This window comes from Cydia pomonella, chromosome 2, assembly GCF_033807575.1.
Source record: "Cydia pomonella isolate Wapato2018A chromosome 2, ilCydPomo1, whole genome shotgun sequence".
NCBI lineage: Eukaryota > Metazoa > Arthropoda > Insecta > Lepidoptera > Tortricidae > Cydia > Cydia pomonella.
This window is the reverse complement of record NC_084704.1, coordinates 30758897-30777342: the sequence shown is the minus strand read 5'-3', so window position 1 is coordinate 30777342 and position 18446 is coordinate 30758897. Positions and strand designations below refer to the sequence as shown.

Genomic DNA, 18446 nt, shown 5'->3' with positions numbered 1-18446 from the left:
TTTGGCGCGCGGACTGTCAATAAGCATAGAAATTAGAAATATGAAAGGAATGGAAGGAATATTTGCCGCCAGCCAGTGTTATTTTTTGTAAAAGGATTTGTGCCTAAATTGCTTAAATCAATGAAGAGTGTAAGTTTCTATTCTAATTTAGTGTCTATTTGTGAACAAATTACAATCGCAGCCTGACAGAATGACTGTTTCATATTCACGATAATTTTGTTTTTGCGCGTTTACAGCATCAACATGGAGAAAGTATTGAAAAAGTTTAACCCTGAGAATGCTGCCAAGGAACTAACTCGGGTAGTGGAAAATGTAACTTGCTTAGAATGGTTTGTGTTTTCGTATATCTCTTCATATTTTTTTTGAAAATGTTCAACTATTACTTGAATGGTCCTGGATGCATCATATGAATATATATAGTCTTAGGAATTTACTAGTCCATTAATTGATGCATTTTCATTGTATTTATGAAACACCTACGTAAAAATAAATAAAACAATGCCTTAATTTCCAGTTGTAAATTTTACATTGTTCCGGAGACTGCCGCATGCGGGCACACCCTATGCCATGGTTGCTGGATAGGGCGGCAGACGTGTCCCGTTTGTGCGCTGCCTCTCAAGAAGCGGGCATTGACGCAAAATGCAGTTATTAAGAGATACACGGAATGTGTACAGAAAGCTACAGCATTGTTTGAAAAACAGTTTAACATCAAAAGTAAGTATAGATAGTTTGAGTAATCCTTTTTGACAGACAGGTTGAGTTGAGTTGAGGAATTGTGCTTTTGGATTAGCAGGCTGCTGGGAAATGGTTGCATAAATCCCTATGAAATGTTATTCAACTTTTTTTATGTGGTGACCTAAAATTATGAAACGTCAGTCGTTCCATGTAGAGCATAAAAAATATTTAAGAAAATGCTAAAAGTTGACTGTATCGCCGGAATCCTTATTAAAGGTTAATAGATCTAATTGTTAGTAATACATTATAATTTGTTTTTCAGTGGAAGAATTTGCTGTAGATTCTCCAGTTCAAGCAATAAATAAGATAGTGGAAAAAGACCCAAGTAAAACTGTAAATGCATGGCTATGTGACTCACAGAACCACTTCTCAGCCCCTGTGTCCTCTCAGCTGTCCACACAAGGAGAAGACCCCACTATTGAAGTGAAAACTTGTGAAATCCAAGTTCATACAGAATCAAAAAAAGTTCAGAGTCCAACAAAAGTAATACATGCACCACCTCCCCCCCAGGATGATTGGGACAAGATTGAGGTGGTTTCAGACACAGAAGAATTTTTAAAAAACAAAGAGAATTTTGGGCCCCACATAGAGCCATTCCATCTAGATGATGATGAATACACAACAGATCATCCCCGAAGAAGTTCCAGAAAAAGGGAGCACAAAAATGAATCCAAACCCAGTGAAACCTCGGGAGATAAGCACAGCTCTAGTAACATAAGCCTAGATACTACTGACAAATTAAACAAAATCAAGCAGAACTGGAGCAATGTTAAGAAGATGAAAAAAGAATTCAGTAAGTTACATAAAAAGAATAAAAATAAGCTAAATGTCTCAATAGAAATGTGTAAGAAAACTAAAAGTGCCATCAGCAAGCCTGCCCCAAGTGTGGAGCCTGAATCTCAAAAAGTTATAATAATAGATGATTGTACACCAACTCACAAAAGTACACCAAAAATAGCTGAAAAAGAGAAATCACCTGTTTCTGACAAAATAACTATTAACACTGGTAATAAACATGATACTGAAGATTTGAGCAACAAAAGTAGTGGAAAGGCATCACCAAAAGATAGACTTAGATGCCAGGCAATGGATACCAATGAAAATAATGATAATATGTCTAAAAGAGACCATAGAACTAACAGTTCATCTATATTGAATAATTTTAAAAGTTATGATGTAAATCAAAGGGAACCCATAGAGACTGAAGTAAATTTAATGTCAAGAAGCAATATACCTTTTCTTAAAAAGAGTGCTTTACACACAGATAAACCTTCTGAAGATTCCAATCCCAAAAGTACTGAGATAGCCAAAGAAAATACTATCCAAACAGTCAACCATGCTGTTAATGACAATATTGAAACGGATTCAGATGATATACAAATAACAATCAAAATCGGAAGTACATTAACTAATATTTTTATCAAGAAGAAGAAAAATGATGTTAAAGTGAAACTCAATACAGATCAGGAGGCTCAAACATTGCAGTGCATGGAAAAGACGACTTCTTGTAAATCATCTTCATCTGTTTCTAAAACTTTAGATGTACAAAACATTGAGATTAACATTGGAGGTGAGGGAGTGGTCAGTGCTGTTACACAGCAGACAAAATGCATTGAACCCAGAGTTGACCAACCACCAACAGCTACCAGTGTGAAAGCTAATCTAAATAAAACTGCATCAACAAAGAAAGACACTGCATCAGCTGAAACTATTCCTATTGAAATCTCAGCAAGCCTTGAGAAAGAACTTACAAAAATTATGGAATGTGATGATGATGATGATAAAAAAAATAACGCTCAGAAAAAAAAGACACAGGAGCCTCAAGAGAAAAATGAAGATGTTCATAAAGTATCATCGACTTATACTCCTAATAAGGAAGAAATATCGAAAGAATTGGAACTTGATGAGGACATGTTTGCCAGCGGATCTGTCAAAGAAAAAAATGTTCAACTCCTTAAAGCTACAAAACCAGCTCCATCTGAAATACTAATGCCTACATATAGGCAAAAAAAACTAACACAAACACAGAGGCAGGCTAATAAAAGAAACAGAGAAAATGATGATGAGATGACTAGTAACAAGAAACTCAAAGTTACTAGTGAAGACTATGAAGATAGTATTGATGATATACATAACAAAGATAATAAAGATGAGAGTTCAATCAATTATGATTCAGTTATGAACCAAGTGTTTGCTAATATTGATGCAGATATTGGGAAAACCAGTAAAAGTCAAAGCATTATCGAAAATCCAGATAAGACCTTAGCTGACAAAGAGGCTGAAACACAAGCAATAACACAACACTCACAGTTTCTAAAAACTCAAAAAACTCAAAGGAAGGTGCTAGGTTTGAGTAGACTGGGCAATGCTACACAGAACATACAGAGTAATTTGCCACCAAAGGATAGTGAGAGCCTTTTTGCATTGTCAAATGTGGACTCACAGATTTTAACAGACAAGGGCCATAATCAGGTGCGTATTATAAATTTTTTTACAACAAGACAAGCAATACAAAACATCATGATAAGTTATGATTGACAGTTTCGTCTAGTCCGTTAATTTCCAATGATTTATTTTTATCTAATAATGCCCCTACGAGCGTGTACAACTTGCCTTAGGGCCTGTTTACATATTGCTTAGTGTTTAGTATGAGTTTAAATAGGAACGCAATAATCCAGTAACTTTGTCGCCTTTTGTAATGGGGTTCAAGTTTGTGACCTCGAACGCCGAAAGCAATTTAGTTCGAAAAAACCGCGAAAATCTGTTTTTTATTTTTATTTATTTATATTTGGGTGATTATAATAATCCTTAAGGACTAGTCTTTGATAGTATCTTCTCAGGGAGTTTTTAAAGTAAGTAGTAACTAAATTTGCTACAATACGAGACTAAAATTGTCTTTATAGATCTAATAGTTTCCGATATAATAAAGCCTTTCAAAGTTTATAATTTTTTCGAACTTGAATTAGTAGGGTAAGTAAGTACAGTGAGTATGCACTCAGGCGATGCCGCTTGGCACGGTTGTTCCTTAGGTCAAACAAAACTACGACGGTAGCCACGAGATTGTACCGTGCCTACCCCCTAAAAAGGGTCTGGAAAGGATCGGCTCACCAGGTCCAATCGATGCTATATTTCTTCCTGCTCTTAGCAACTAGGGCGAGTTATATATAATAAATATAATAATCCTATCAAACCTTTAATGTAGAGTAGAACCTCGCCGAGATCTCTCGGTTATTCAAAGCTCACTATTTTTCTAATAGCTTCTTAACGTAAATGAATGAATCAAGTTCTAACTCGCCTTTCAAATCCGCCCGAAAAATCATCGTAAGTAATAGTGTCAGCTTGTCAGCGTCAAGAATGACCGTTCATGCTTTCAAGAAAGGTTTACATTCGCTTCGGCATATCGTCTTGACGTGTACTTAAAAATTTGGTTAAATTTCGTATTACGTACATATGATGTTCAAAGTATTAACAGCAACAAAAACAGAGTTCAATCAAACTTCTACTCTTATCAAAAGTAAATTTTCCAGAGGCACGGCCCAGAGACCCAGGCTCACATTGAGAACCTGCTGACGCCTGGCATATGCCAGGACCTGGCCGACACCCATCGCCAGGAGGCTGGCCACAACCGTCAGGAGGCTGGCCACAACCGCCAGGAGGCTGGCCACAACCGCCAGGAGGCTGGCCAGAACCGTCAGGAGGCTGGCCACAACCGCCAGGAGGCTGACCACATCCGCCAGGAGGCTGGCCACATCCGCCAGGAGGCTGGCCACAACCGCCAGAAGGCTGACCACAACCGCCAGAAAGCTGACCACAACCGCCAGGACCTGGCTGACACCCACCGCCAGGAGGCTGGCCACAACCGCCAGGAGGCTTACCACAACCGCCAGGAGGCTGGCCACAACCGCCAGGAGGCTGGCCACAACCGCCAGGAGGCTGGCCACAACCGCCAGGAGGATGGCCACACCAGCCAGCACGTGATCCCTGCCACGCCGCAGGACCACGACTCAGATGCTAGTGTGTGTGAAGAGACACCGCAGAAGTATGTATATTCCGTACGCATCTAATGTGGGAATTATAACTCCGGAATATTTACTTTAATTTAGTTGTCAAATTAAAGTAAATACTGTCAAAAGTTGTTCATTGACAATGTCAATTTTTTCGTAGAGCTGACGTCCTTATTACATTCAATAGCACTTTGGTAAAAAGCGAATCAAAAATAGGGTAGATTGCTACCAAGTGCTGGTTGACATCTAACTAACAGTATACCTACCACGTTCCTGTTTATTATTTAATAATCTGTCACACAATCTATTGGAACTGGTTGATACTTACCCTTAATTTCACAGAGCTTCATCATTCACAAGAAAGCCTAATGCGGCCAGCGGCGCACAACCCAAACAGACGCAGTCCCAACTGAACCCCAAAGAGGCGCAACTCATCAAGGAAATCATCAACATCTCCGACACCGACAAAGATAAAACCGTCATAGCGAAACCCAAGCTAACCTTAGCAACACCCACTATAAACCAGTTCTGTAACTCTATCCAGCATTATTCTACGCCAGTAGCTCGGAAAAGTCTTAATTTTGACACAGCGGAGAGTACAAATTCTCCGTCAAGTACAAGGAGGAATGAATTCTCGAAGCCAAGAACACCGAACGTGAAGTTTTGCGTGGCGGCGTCGGGTCTGAAGCCGGCGGAGGTGAAGGACGTGGAGTCGCTGTGTGCGCAGAGGGGGTGGACATTTGTTAAGGAGTTCACTAAGGATTTGACACATTTGGTTGTTAAGGTGGATGAAGAGGGCAGATCGCAGAGGTAAGGTTAATTGTAGAATAATGAACTGATATTGTGGTAATATAAGCTTAAATTCATCATATCAGCTTAAAAACTACCGTTAGAAATTTTAGACCAGGGTTAGAGTGGGCTAATCTGCACAATGTTGTGACTAACACATGGCCTTTGGATTTGATCTATACTTGCTGGGACACCTCTGTAACTCAGTTTATTATACAGGATGTTTTTTTAACCCCTAGCAATATTTTGCGGTGTGCATATATTGGTCATAGTAAACTACTTTTACTATGAAACCAACCAAATCGCAAAAAATGTAGTTCTCCCATAGAAAACATCTGGACGGCCACAATGTACGTAGAAGCCAAATTTTTTTTAGTGGTTTCGGGGTTGGTTTCATAGTGGAATTTGCTGAGTGTGACCTATATATTCATGTCGCAAAATATTGTTATGGGTTAAAACATTTTGTAAAAACACCGTTTTTGTTATATTATAAGCCACTTGGACAATATAAGTCTTTATATTATACCAACATTATATGTTGTCACTCTTACTAGCTAGGTACCAAATAGTAAAAACAACAGAAGAGTGTTAATTTAATATGAACCTTATTCCTAGGACGGTAAAGTACATGTGCGCGCTGGCGGCGGGGCGCTGGATCGTGCGCTACGAGTGGGTCGACGCGTGCCTGCGACGCGGGCACGCCGCCGAGGTGAGACAATGTCAACCTTGTTGCTAGGTCGGTAGAGTTCATGTTCCTAATCCGTCGGATCTAAATATTTCGAACAAGCTGCATTTAGATTGCAATCTAGTCGTGGCTCTTTAAAAGTCTTGTTGGAAGAGTACAGGGAATTAAGGAATTATGTTTTTATTTAAACCTCCTTTATTCAGTTCGATATAATTTAAATCATATTTAATTGGAACAGAGTTGAATTTGCTTTGTACATATAGATAGAAAAAAATCCCTGGGTGAAATTTAATATTTAACGGTTGTCGCTCGCGAGAAACTATTTCATAAGATATATGATAATGCCGATGCCTTACTTAATGTCAAAGATTTGTTGATTGTATAAGATGTGTAAATTCTAAGACAAAATAGTGCTTCGAATTCGTAGATGTCACTGTACGGCTCCGTACGTTGTGCGGTAAGGCGGTAACTCTGTGTGTCAAAAGATGATGAAGTGTGACAATTTAGTTACTACAAAACATTCCGCCGTACTTCAGTGGTCAGAATTTCTCATCTCATTATCAATCATGTATGCTGCCATAGATAAATAAGTAAGCATAGAGCGCTCACTCCATATATCAGTTTTCTTACCAAAACCATACAGAAATAAGAAGAACATAGAGTGCTCAACTCCATACAACGGTTTTGTTATCAAAAACACTATTATTTTCGTAGTCTACATCTAGCGTCAAGTAGCGGAACTCTCAGTACTGCTACTCGATAATAGATGTTGCGGCAAACGAAAAGTCTAATGCTCAACGATTTTTCAGCTAATATTATAACCAGAGTAAGCGTAGGAGTTGAAAACAGAGTTCCGGTTATAATTTTACCTGAAAACGGTTGAGCATTAGATTTTTCGTTCGTCGCAACATCTATTGTCCAGTAACAGTACTGATAATTCCGCTACTCGATGCTAGATGTCGACTACGAAAATTATAAGCGTTTTGGTACCAAAACATGTATGGAGAGAGCACTCTATGTACTTCTTATTTCTCTATGCCAAAACGCTTATAATTCTCGTATATCGATGTCGACATCTAGCGTCAAGTAGCAGATTTATCAGTACTGCTGCTTGACAATAGATGTCCGACGAACGAAGTCTAATACTTTACAATTTTCAGCTAATACTATAACCGCATTAACCGGAACTCTTAATCTCAACTCCTGCTTGTAATATTAGTTTTAAATTGTTGAGCAATACACTTTTGGTCAGTCGCGGTACTCGTGACATCTAGCGTCAAGTATCGGTACTGATAAATCTGCTACTTGACGCTAGATGTCAATTACGAAAATAATAAGCGTTTTAGTAAGAAAACTGATGTATGGAGTGAGCACATACTTATTTATCTATGCTACTGCAATCAAATGGTTTGTCCACCAGGAACCGTTCGAGGCGCTGGACTGGACGGGCGAGCCGGGCCCGCGGCGCGCGCGCGGCGCCACGCGCAAGCTGTTCCACGGCTTCACCTTCTTCTGCATGCCGCCGTTTAGTGTCCTCAGCGAACCCGTGCTTAAGGTACTTAGCTAATAGGAGGTATTCAGATATCGCTATATATGTGCGCCGTCTCGCTCACACAGCGTGCGGGTCGCATGTGTGTGATCGCCGAAAACCAGTGTCACTGTCACAATATAAGTTTGTACAACGTATTAAGTATTAGAAATAATCTTTAATCTAATTGGACCCGGGTACGTCCTTAAACTACGTCCACAAGAGAGGTATGGGCATTGTGAATGTCATCTCGCTTTGTGTGGTAGGGCACAGCACAGCGGATGTCCCCAACTGGGGAAGTACATACCTCCACCTTACAGAAAACCGCAGCCAAATAACACTAGACCCTACTCATAGTAATTGTGTTCCTGCCGGAGAGTAAGGTTGCCAGAGCTCAACGAGGGTGCGGAGTGTTAGGGTGGGCAACGCGCATGTAACTCCTCTGGAGTTGCAGGCGTCCATATGCTACGGATACTGCTTACCATCAGGCGGGCCGTATGCATGTTTGCCACCGACGTAGTATTAAAAAAAATATAAATATTCTAAACATGACCATAATGTCAAAAGTTTCCGATATTTTTAAACATCCTGTACCTGAGATACGTATTTTTAATGACGCGTGGCGGTGTCACCTTAAGTGTAAAATAGAGATTATTACATATATTTTAGTCACGTTTTGAGACACGTTTAGATATGTGATTAGGATAAAATTAAACACCTGTTTTCAATTCGCAAGAAAGCCTCTTTAGATTGTATCTTATCAATATGTTTTAAAATTATTTAGGCACGCGTTTTATGATTGCATGGTTATCAGCTCGTTGTCAGTTATATATTACCCGATTTAAAAGAAATTAAAACCCATATTGTTAGGAGCCGAATCTTATGGGACTTAAAGGGAACCGATGCAATAATAGGCTCAAATACACCGTGTTTTGGTATGGGTAAGTACCAGACATAGAAGTTTTTGTGGCAAAATAAAGTTATTGACAAAATCAAATTCGACATGTCTATTATCGATGTTACCTTAGCGTTATAAATCAACTAACTAAATATATGTAATCAAGAAATTATGGTCGGATTTGGATTTGATTTGCATTCTTGGTAATTTACAGCAAGTAGAAGTTACATCTTTTAATTAGTAATCTATGACTGACTTATTATTGCCACAAAAACTTCTATGTCTGATAAGTACGTATAGGAAAATAAATGACATCGATAATTTAAAACAAAATATTTATAGTATAAAAATATTAATTAAATGTTGCATACGGGACCGTGCACGACGACAGCGCCATATAGGAGTTGCAACTATATACAGATCGTTTTTCTTAGCATTAGAAAAAAGGTATACAATCTTGTAATAACTTTTTATTGAAAAACTCTTTTTAAAAAACAGTTAGTTATGAAAGCAAAAGGTTGTAAATGATCGTATATGATTTATATTAGGGTTGTTCCCAATTTGAAACGCTTATAATACGTTCTATATTAACCAAATGTTGCCCTAAAATTTAATTTTTACCCTAAAAACGGCTTCAAATATGTTAAATTAACAAAATATATTTTGACCCTTGCTTTCGCGCACAAAACGCTCTTTGAAAATTGTATGACGTCACAGTTTACGGTTTGACACAACTATGTACATACCAAAGAGTAAAGTAAGTATATAGGCACAAGTATACACACACACGTAACACCAAGGCCCCCCGTTCTCTATTCTCAGTACAAAATTTGATACTCGAGTCGTAGCCATTTTGGTGGGCAAGCTGTGTATGCGTGCGTGTGGGTTTCTAACCAACTAATAAAATATGTTTTCTGTAATAATTGAGTTATTATAAATCATAAAGTATTCATTATCTATTAGCATTTCTATGATGTTAATTTTTAGTGTAGATATCAAAGCTTCCATTAATTGCCCACCACCAAAATGGCTACGGCTTGAGTATTAAATTTTGTACTTAGAACAGACAACGGGGGGCCTACCGCGTGGGGACTAAGACGTAATTAGAATGACAGAGAAAAATGACGAACTTCGATTTTCGCGGTTACAGCCCAGTGTCAAACCGTGAGTTGTGACGTCATCAGAATCTTAAATGTCGTTTCGACTTGGGTCACGTGACGTGTGTTAAAAGATATTTTAAATTCAATATTTACAAAAATATTCTCATTAGAGATCCACTAAAGATAGTTTAACATGTTCTTATAATCAATAAGAATTTATTGGGATACTATTCTGCCCTAAGATTTGTAGATGGAAACAACACTATTGTGACATATTTGCCGTAACTTATTTTTCATAAGTGTTTTTCAATAAAAAGATATGTAAAAACAAAATCGCTTCCCTTCTTAAGCAATATTTTTTGCTTTAATTAGTATAGCAAGGACACTAAGCATGAAGAATTTCGTACATTTACCGTCCTGTTCCCATCTCTATCGCACGTGCATAATTATATTGCTGTCCAGCTCGCACAGTTTAGCTCATTGTGGCGAAAATTAGGCGCGTGCGATAGAGACAGGAATAGGCAGGAATGTACGAAATTCTTCCTGCTTAGCGTGTTTACTTTAGCGTGGGACTAAAACTAGTTTATACATGAATTATATTTCTGATTAGTTAACATAATACAAATCAGCTTCCTGCAGCCTTGTCTTCAACCATCCCGTAACCCGTAACTGACCATGATAACCATACACCGCACTCGAGGAGGCATTTTGTGGGCACGTTACGTTACGCACGTATTACAATTATGTATCATTATAATTAAATACCAGGTTACAAATAATAAGTAAAAATCAAATACTTTCTGACAGCTCGAAAATGTATTGATTTATTTGCAAACGTTACTAACTGACGTGCCCGGAAAATGCTCATTGAGTGCGGTGTATGATGATAACTTCTTACAAACCCCCTCAGTTAAACGGTGGACCTATTGGCTATGTGCAAAGTTGGTGGTGGGTGAAATACAAGTGACGCCAACTCACGACGTGGTGAAAATATGGACTTTCAACTGCAGCTGCCAACTGTCAAATAAAATAAGCAATATTCCCCACACTCACTAGGGCGGCGCCACGGCCACTCACGGAAAGAGTACGAGTCAATAAATTGTATATACAGACGTCAATCACAATGAAAATAATCAACGATGATCAACTCTGGCCAATGTGGGCCTCAAACATACATCTGTGGAGTGCCAGTCCAATTATATACAATTATACGGTATATACAATTTATGGTGCTCCCACACAGGCTGTTACAAGTGTTATTTAACATTATAAAACATTTGTTATATAACATTGTATAACAAATGTTATACATTGTTATCGTGTTATGTAACATATAAAATGTTTTAGAACAAATGGCAACAACTTCACAAGTTGCAGGTGCTCCCACACTGGTGTTACATTGTGTTAATGTTAATGTTAGATGTTATATGGTTATAAAAGCTCCCAAATACCGTAAATACGTGTCAGTGCAAGAGGTTTCCGACTCGAGTAGACATGGACGAGGGTCATTGGGTTCGCTCTTTATTTTTGATTTGCGAAAAAAGAAAAAGCGCTCTTGTTGGATGCGTCGCTCTCTAAAAGCTAGAGAAAAGTACAGCGTGACGGAATATCTGGTGGATTTGGGGTTTGATGGCTGTTTAACCGATTTTTTGAGAGTAAGCAGTTCACAATTTGGGTTACTGCTCAATTTAGTTGGAAAGAACATTGCAAAACAGGACACCAATTGCAGAAAACCCATAAATATTACGGAAAGACTAGCAGTCACCCTGAGATTTTTGGCAACAGGAAGTAGCTATGTGAGTCTTGGAGATGTATTCAAATTAAAGATGATGGGAAATTAATAAGAAACGAATTCGCCGAATATTTCATACATGAGGGACTATTGAATTGGATATCTAATTACTATTATTAAAAACGGTAAAATGAAACTCACCTGCTGCAATCCACCCTCTAAACTTAAAGATGGTTTATTTCGGTCCTATAGAAACATGAGCTTTTTAAATGCAAACCATTTAGTGTGTCCATCGGCTCCTGCGCCTGATTTAGGTTTCTTGTACTCTCTTTGAAATTGGCCTATGTGTGACCTAATTTTTTTTCGACTAACTGTTTTTCCACATTAAACTCATTGGCGATTTCCATCCAAGCATCGTGTTTTTTATTTCGATTTTTGTAATCTTCTGGCAATGTATTCCACCGGACATCCCTTGCTACATGTCAATAAGCTTGAAATCATCGTCGTTACTCAAATTAAGAATTGTAATTTTGCTCATAATTAAAAACCGAAATTCACTACAGTTTCACATGCGAATGACAACTTTAAGTAAATGCGTTCCGTAATCACACCTACCCCCGCGTTCTTCGTATTGCACTCTCCCGATAAAATGTTGCATAACATTGTAACATTCATAACATTTGTTATAAAGTTATATAACATTGTTATAAATCTTTTTTTTTTGTTTTAGGTGTTATATAACATTTTTATATCAATGTGGGAGCGTTTATAACATCTAACAAGTTGTAACAAAAGTTATAAAGTGTTTAACAATGTTATCGTGTTTTATAACGTTATTTAACACTTGTAACAGTCTGTGTGGGAGCACCATTATAGATTGTAATGTGGTACGTTCCACAATAAAAAAAGGATAAAAGATTAACATTTGAGTACAAGTCAGTTTATTTTTGTCAGGTGATGTTAGAATCGGCAGGCGGCCGCGTCGTGCCGTCGGTGCGCGACGTGCACGTCCAGGGCGAGGACGTGCGCCTGCTGCTCGCCGAGCCCGAACATACGCAGGAAAACCGGTTTACATGTGAGTCAACATTTTCCTAGCATTGCGCTGTGGAACCACGCCACAGTTGTGTTGGAACATGAGGTTTTTTGCAAGGCATTAGTTTTTAAGAAAGCAACTGCCATCTGACCTTCCAACCCAAAGGGGATATTAGGCCTAATATACGGGGAAAAGCTCGGTTTCCTCACGATGTTTCTGAAGCAGTTCACGTGAGTATGAGTTTTAAAATGTTGCAAGAGTATGGTGTCAACTTCAGACAACTGCATCACAGTATTTATATTACAAAACAATGCGGCTATAGTGACCGTAAAAATAACTATATAGAGATTTTACAAAATCTTTTAAATGTACGCAATCTTTTTGAAAGAATACGTTGTAATTTTTCTTATGTAATAGGTACATTCGTGGTCTAAAGTGTTGTTGTCAAAGTGCCAAACATATTTACCACTTTACCACGCCACTGTAGTATCACAATGTAAGCATGTAAAAGTTAACTCTCAAGATTCGGTTGTTATCTTATTAACATCTTTGCTTTGATAAAATAATCCCACTGTGCCCATTCGTAGTGCGTATACAGACTGCTAATTAAGTTATTTATCTCTGATTTACTAACTATGAAATAACCACCATTCTGAATTAGTCCAAATTATTTATTTGTTTGCTACAGACCTGGCATTAGAACAAAACATCGTCCCAGTAAACTACGAGTGGGCGCTGAACTGCCTCGGCAGCTACAGCGTCACTTCTATCCTCGAGTTGATGCTGTGTCCCTCATCCTTGCTGCCTGCCGTCACTTCCAAATGGCCGCAAGCCCTTATCACACAAGAGTTTGACACTGTCATAGAGTCTGACTGACCAGGTGATGCTAGTGACAAAGGCTTTTGAAAAAATAAGTTATATTGTTGACTATATTACTACAGTGTAAACACACAAGGACGCGTAATTTGTCAGGATGGCCGTGTCGGAGGCAATAAATTGAACATAACGCCATCTATTGGCTTTACTGTAATCTGATTACATCTACTAGCAATAGTCAATCGTTTCATAATCATCACAATCGCTCACATAATATAGTATATTTTCTCATTATTGTTCCCTACAAAAGAAAAACTTATATAAGCTTGGTTTATTCTGAATGAATTTATGAAGTTGGTCTTCGTGGGATACTAAATTATTGACAGCCTTGATGGCATATAACTAATTATTATAATACAAATCCACAAATTAACAAAACCCGAGAAAAAATCCGCAAATTAAGAGGAAGGCGGCATATATGTAAATAAATAAATGGGTCCTCAAAAACTCATACTGTACTCGTATTTGGACAAATCTGGATATTGTTTTTTTTTCATTATAGAACTGGGTGCGTAGCCAACATGCCAATCGTTTACGCTCCGTAGCGACGAAACGCAACTGTCTCTGTCACATTAATATGGAAGAGTGAAAGATGACTATTGGCACGTTCGCTAAGCACCCTAATAACTATTAGTATAATCGGATTATTAAAAAGCTTCATCTTTTTGCATCACACAGAGTAAATTGCTCTATTATTGTAATCTACACTCTGTATCTTTAGGTATTTAAATAAAAGTAAACAAAATCTACCCTCAAATGGCTCCTTAAGCCAGTTGAGGGTAGATAAAACATTAAATGATCAAATAATGTAGTTTAAAGTCAGGTCGTTCAGTCACAGATCCAGGCGGTTTTTTTTATTTGGTTGGTTAACCAATAAATGTTATAACTACCCGAAAATGTACAAATTGTTTGTTTACTTTTATTTAAATACCTAAATATACAGAGTATAGCACCACCCGTATCATTTATTTTATATATAAAATACCAGTTGGGTGACTCCACGGCAGAAGTAACGCTAGTCACCAGTTTAAATATTGCGTGTTTCTTTCATTCGTGACTCGCGCGACTCCTGCCGTGGAGTGACCAAGTTTCACAAATATAGGTGTTATAATTATAAGTACTACTAACGCAGCAGTTACACTTAAGATTTATTAAATAAGTGTTAATCGTTTAATCTATAACTTTGCATACACTGACATCATGTGAAATGATAAAAAAAAAATAACCTAGATATTTTGCAGCTTTGCTTTTAAGTTTGCAACGTTTACGTTAAAAGTTGTTATAGAACGGCAGGCGATGTTATTAAATTACGGGTCAATTTATAAAAGCGGGTTAATAATAATAGTTGAGTTCAGTAATGTAATTAAATTACATATAAAAATCAGATAAAAAGTTGTTGCCTGCTTGTTTTTACTTCTCTTTAAGAATTGAAATAATAGCTATAAGTTCATTTTAGCTTGCATTAAAAGTTTTAATATCATTCCTAATACAGTAATACACTCAAGCAAGACCATCGAAAACGGCTCACTTCGTAAGAAACATCTGAGAAACCCATTTTCACTACTCTAGAGTGTATTTTACTTAAAGTAGTCTTAAGTAGAGATGCAACGAATAGTGGCTTGGCCGAATACCGAATATTCGGCGGAACCATAGGCCGAATAGCCGAATATTCGGCCGCCGAATAATCGGCAAGAAGTTTTACCTAAAATGAAGTAAATTCTAACGCGCGCGTGCATGCGCTGTGCAAGTTGCAACTTATTTCTCGCTGTAGGCAGTCTTTGATAGAAATTGCGCTTATTCTGCACGACATTGCGGTGCGTTAGATTTCGTCGTGTGTGTAAAAAAAATATTTTGTATTATTTTTCTCATGTTTTTGTATTACTATCTATGAATATAAAGGTAGTCTGACTTGTAGTTTGTTACTTTTTATACCCCTCGTTTGCCGTTATCTACGTGTTAACGTACTATTCGGTATTCGGCCGAATAGTGAAATTGTGGCCGAATACCGAATAATGGCCGAATATTCGTTGCATCTCTAGTCTTAAGTGTCAACTACTGGATTGTTTATCCTTATTACTTATACGCAAAAAAATCACAACTGACAGGTTCTTTGGCCAGTTTAGAATACTGTTAAATTTACAAGATGTATTTTAAAACTATTGTTAATATTTTTTATGAAGAATAAATGTATTTTTATCTAATTTTGCTTTTTAATGACAGATGCAGGTCAAACATCATTTCGCTGAACTAAAATGCACATAGAGGTGCAAATTTTGTAAAAAATTTAATTTTTAACATTTTGTTCACATTCGCCTCCATTACACTCCCTAAGACAGCAAGAGTATTCAGGAAGGAGTATACAGTAGTAATTTGTAAAAAAAGATTGTTACCCCAAAAAACTCATAAAGGTGTTTTCTTAACCACCCTAAAGCCCGTCACAGGCGGAGCGATAATATACATTAATATACCGACAGAGATATATAGTATAGCTGAACACACCACACGCCAACGATACCAAAATATATATATATATGTTACTGTAAAAGCCCGAAGTACGGTAAAACCTAGGATATACCGGTAAGACCTAGGTTTTACCGATGCCGATCGGTAAAAGCCCGAAATGTGAAATAATTATTGTTCCCTTCGGGCTTTTACCGACATGGATTTGGTAAAACCTAGGTCTTACCACGTCGACCGGTAAAGGTTGAATCATGCACTGGTTCTTGACATTATTAGATGAAAATCTTGTATCAGTGTAAGGGGCGTTATATGTAGCGCCATTTAGAGTGATGCTTCGTATTGTTTCGGCTATTGTACTAGTCATATAGATCTAGGTCTTTCGGTTTTGCTGAAGGTGAGAGTGAACTCTACTCACTGCAAATTCGAACGCCGTGAGCAGGTATGTAGAAGTCCTGAGAGCAGAGTAATGTACAGTGTGTCACATACCCTCTGTAAGCAATATGCCCAGTTGGTGGGAATTTTCGGACTATAGCTAGCCGCTGTGATGGGTAACAGAAACGCGTTCCGTATGTGCTTCGCTTTCCAGATGACTAGGGTGCACTGCATTATGCAGAGATTATCATATTGCGAACAATTGGTATCTTAACTAGGTACCAAGGTTAAGATATAGTTTATAGTAAAAACAAATTAGGTATCTATTAATAGTTCTCGCTAGTTGAAGCGATCAAATGACACCCAGACGCTTTCAATTAAATCAATCAATTTTGAGGATGCTGTTGCGGCTGCCGAAGCACTGCAGCGCGTCCGGCATGTTTGCTGAGGCGCGAGTTGGTGACTTTTTTGCCATTAGGCGGACAAAAATCGCCTCCATGCTAAGACGGGTGCGCGGCAGCAGCAACAGTATACTCAAGGTGTTGGCCGAGCGCTTCGACTGCCCCGTTATAAAGTTTTGGGTGGAGGTGGCAATTGGGAGAGCAAAATAGAGCTTAGCTTATAGAGCACAACCTTTAATATGTAGAAAAGGACGTATTTAAGTTTCTTCTCGTACCGTGGGTATAAATAATAAAAAAAAAAAAAAAAAACAAAAAAAAAATCGTTTATTTCAGATCACTGATCCATAACGACTATTTGTATAAGCTTAAAACTATGCTAATTAGGTACTAAGAGAAAAACAAAAACAAGAACTTATAACTAAACACTAAGATGTGTGGAGAGTAGGGGCGAAGGTTGCCATACTCTATTTCACTCTCAATTGCTATCTCCACCCAAAACTTTATAACGGGGCAGTCGAGGTGCTCGGCCAACACCTTGAGTAGACTGTTGCTGCTGCCGCGCACCCGTCTCAGCATTGAGGCGATTCTTTTCCGCCTGATGGCAAAAAAGTCATCTACTCGCGCCTCAGCGAACATGCCGGACGCGCTGCAGTCCTTCGGCAGCCGCAACAGCATCCTCAAGATGTTATTATATTGAACGCGCAATGCGTTATAGGCTCGTTGTGTAAACTTCACCCACAGGCTGCACGTGTAGAAAGTCTGACAGTAAGCTCTAAAGAGCGTCAGTTGTAAGCATATGCCCCAGATACTTAAAGAGATCTACAACTTTTAGGGGTACGCCACACAACATGATCCTCGGCTCCGTAGACGGGTTATACTTACGAGCTTTGAATATAACAAGCTGACTTTGGGCCGTGTTGTATTTTAGACTATGCTGCCCGGCGTATTCCTCACAAATATTGATGAGCTGTCGTACCGCGTCAGCCGAAGGCCCCAGCAACGCCATGTCGTCAGCGTAACTTAAAGTGTTAAAACACACATCACCTGTATGGCAACCGACAGGTGCCCTGCTGAGTGCCTCGATCAACGTTTACGTAGACGTTGAAAAGGACAAGGGATGTTAGCCCTCCCTGTCTCGGTCCACATTGTAGTTTGTACTCGTCAGACTCCTCTCCCGCCCATCTCACTCGGTTGACCTGGCTGTTGTACCAATGTTTAAGCAACGCGACATATTCAATGGAATCTCCCGTTTTTGTAAGCTTGTACTATAGCTTGCCGTACACAACCAGGTCAAACGCCTTTGACAAGTCCAGAAAGCACGCATAGATCGGCGTGTCCTGTCCTTGTAACACCTGAAAGCTTGCTTAATACACAAAATCGCACTTTCGGTCGACAGCAGTCTCACAGAATAGAGCTGTAAGATTCCGGTTCAAATAACCCTTTAGCGGCGCGGTTCCTTTGTTCCGACCGGCCGTACCAATAGTTCCTAGGGACGCAGAGGCCTCCTTTCGCATCCACATCAGCTGTCCACGGCGCTTAAAGACGTTCCTGGCTAACCAGGAGCGGCCCTCGGTACGACCAACTAGCATGACAGGGGAGTACCAACATACAACGGAACCAGACAGGCTTTTATCTCTCCCTTACGAACCAAACCATGACCCACGCTTGGCAAAAGGTTTTTTACTTAAAAGAAAATGATTTAATTGAAAGCATCTAGGTGTCATTTGATCACCCAGCCATAGTCGCTTTAACAGGCGAGAACTATTAATAGATACCTAATTTGTTTTTACTGTAAACTATACCTAAACCTTGGTACCTAGTCAAGATGCCAAT

The 18446-nt window shown here is 38.7% G+C and overlaps 1 protein-coding gene across 1 annotated transcript; it reads left to right on the top strand.

The window, feature by feature from the left end:
* The first annotated feature begins 14 nt into the window (after positions 1-14).
* LOC133515342 (breast cancer type 1 susceptibility protein homolog) lies at positions 15-15581 on the top strand. The gene is made up of 10 exons (XM_061847866.1): positions 15-129; positions 237-329; positions 515-714; positions 998-3207; positions 4263-4774; positions 5082-5549; positions 6144-6237; positions 7634-7768; positions 12426-12546; positions 13193-15581. Exons 2-10 carry the CDS (start codon positions 244-246, stop codon positions 13378-13380), a joined length of 4014 nt encoding a protein of 1337 aa, XP_061703850.1. The 5' UTR covers positions 15-129; positions 237-243; the 3' UTR covers positions 13381-15581.
* Positions 15582-18446: the final 2865 nt, after the last annotated feature.

Bases quoted from the DNA above. Each gene is read 5' to 3' on its own strand.
- LOC133515342 (XM_061847866.1), top strand. From the start codon at position 244: ATGGAGAAAGTATTGAAAAAGTTTAACCCTGAGAATGCTGCCAAGGAA. The intron at 3,208-4,262 runs GTGCGTATTATA...TAAATTTTCCAG, and splicing joins CAGACAAGGGCCATAATCAG to AGGCACGGCCCAGAGACCCA. The intron at 6,238-7,633 runs GTGAGACAATGT...TTTGTCCACCAG, and splicing joins GACGCGGGCACGCCGCCGAG to GAACCGTTCGAGGCGCTGGA.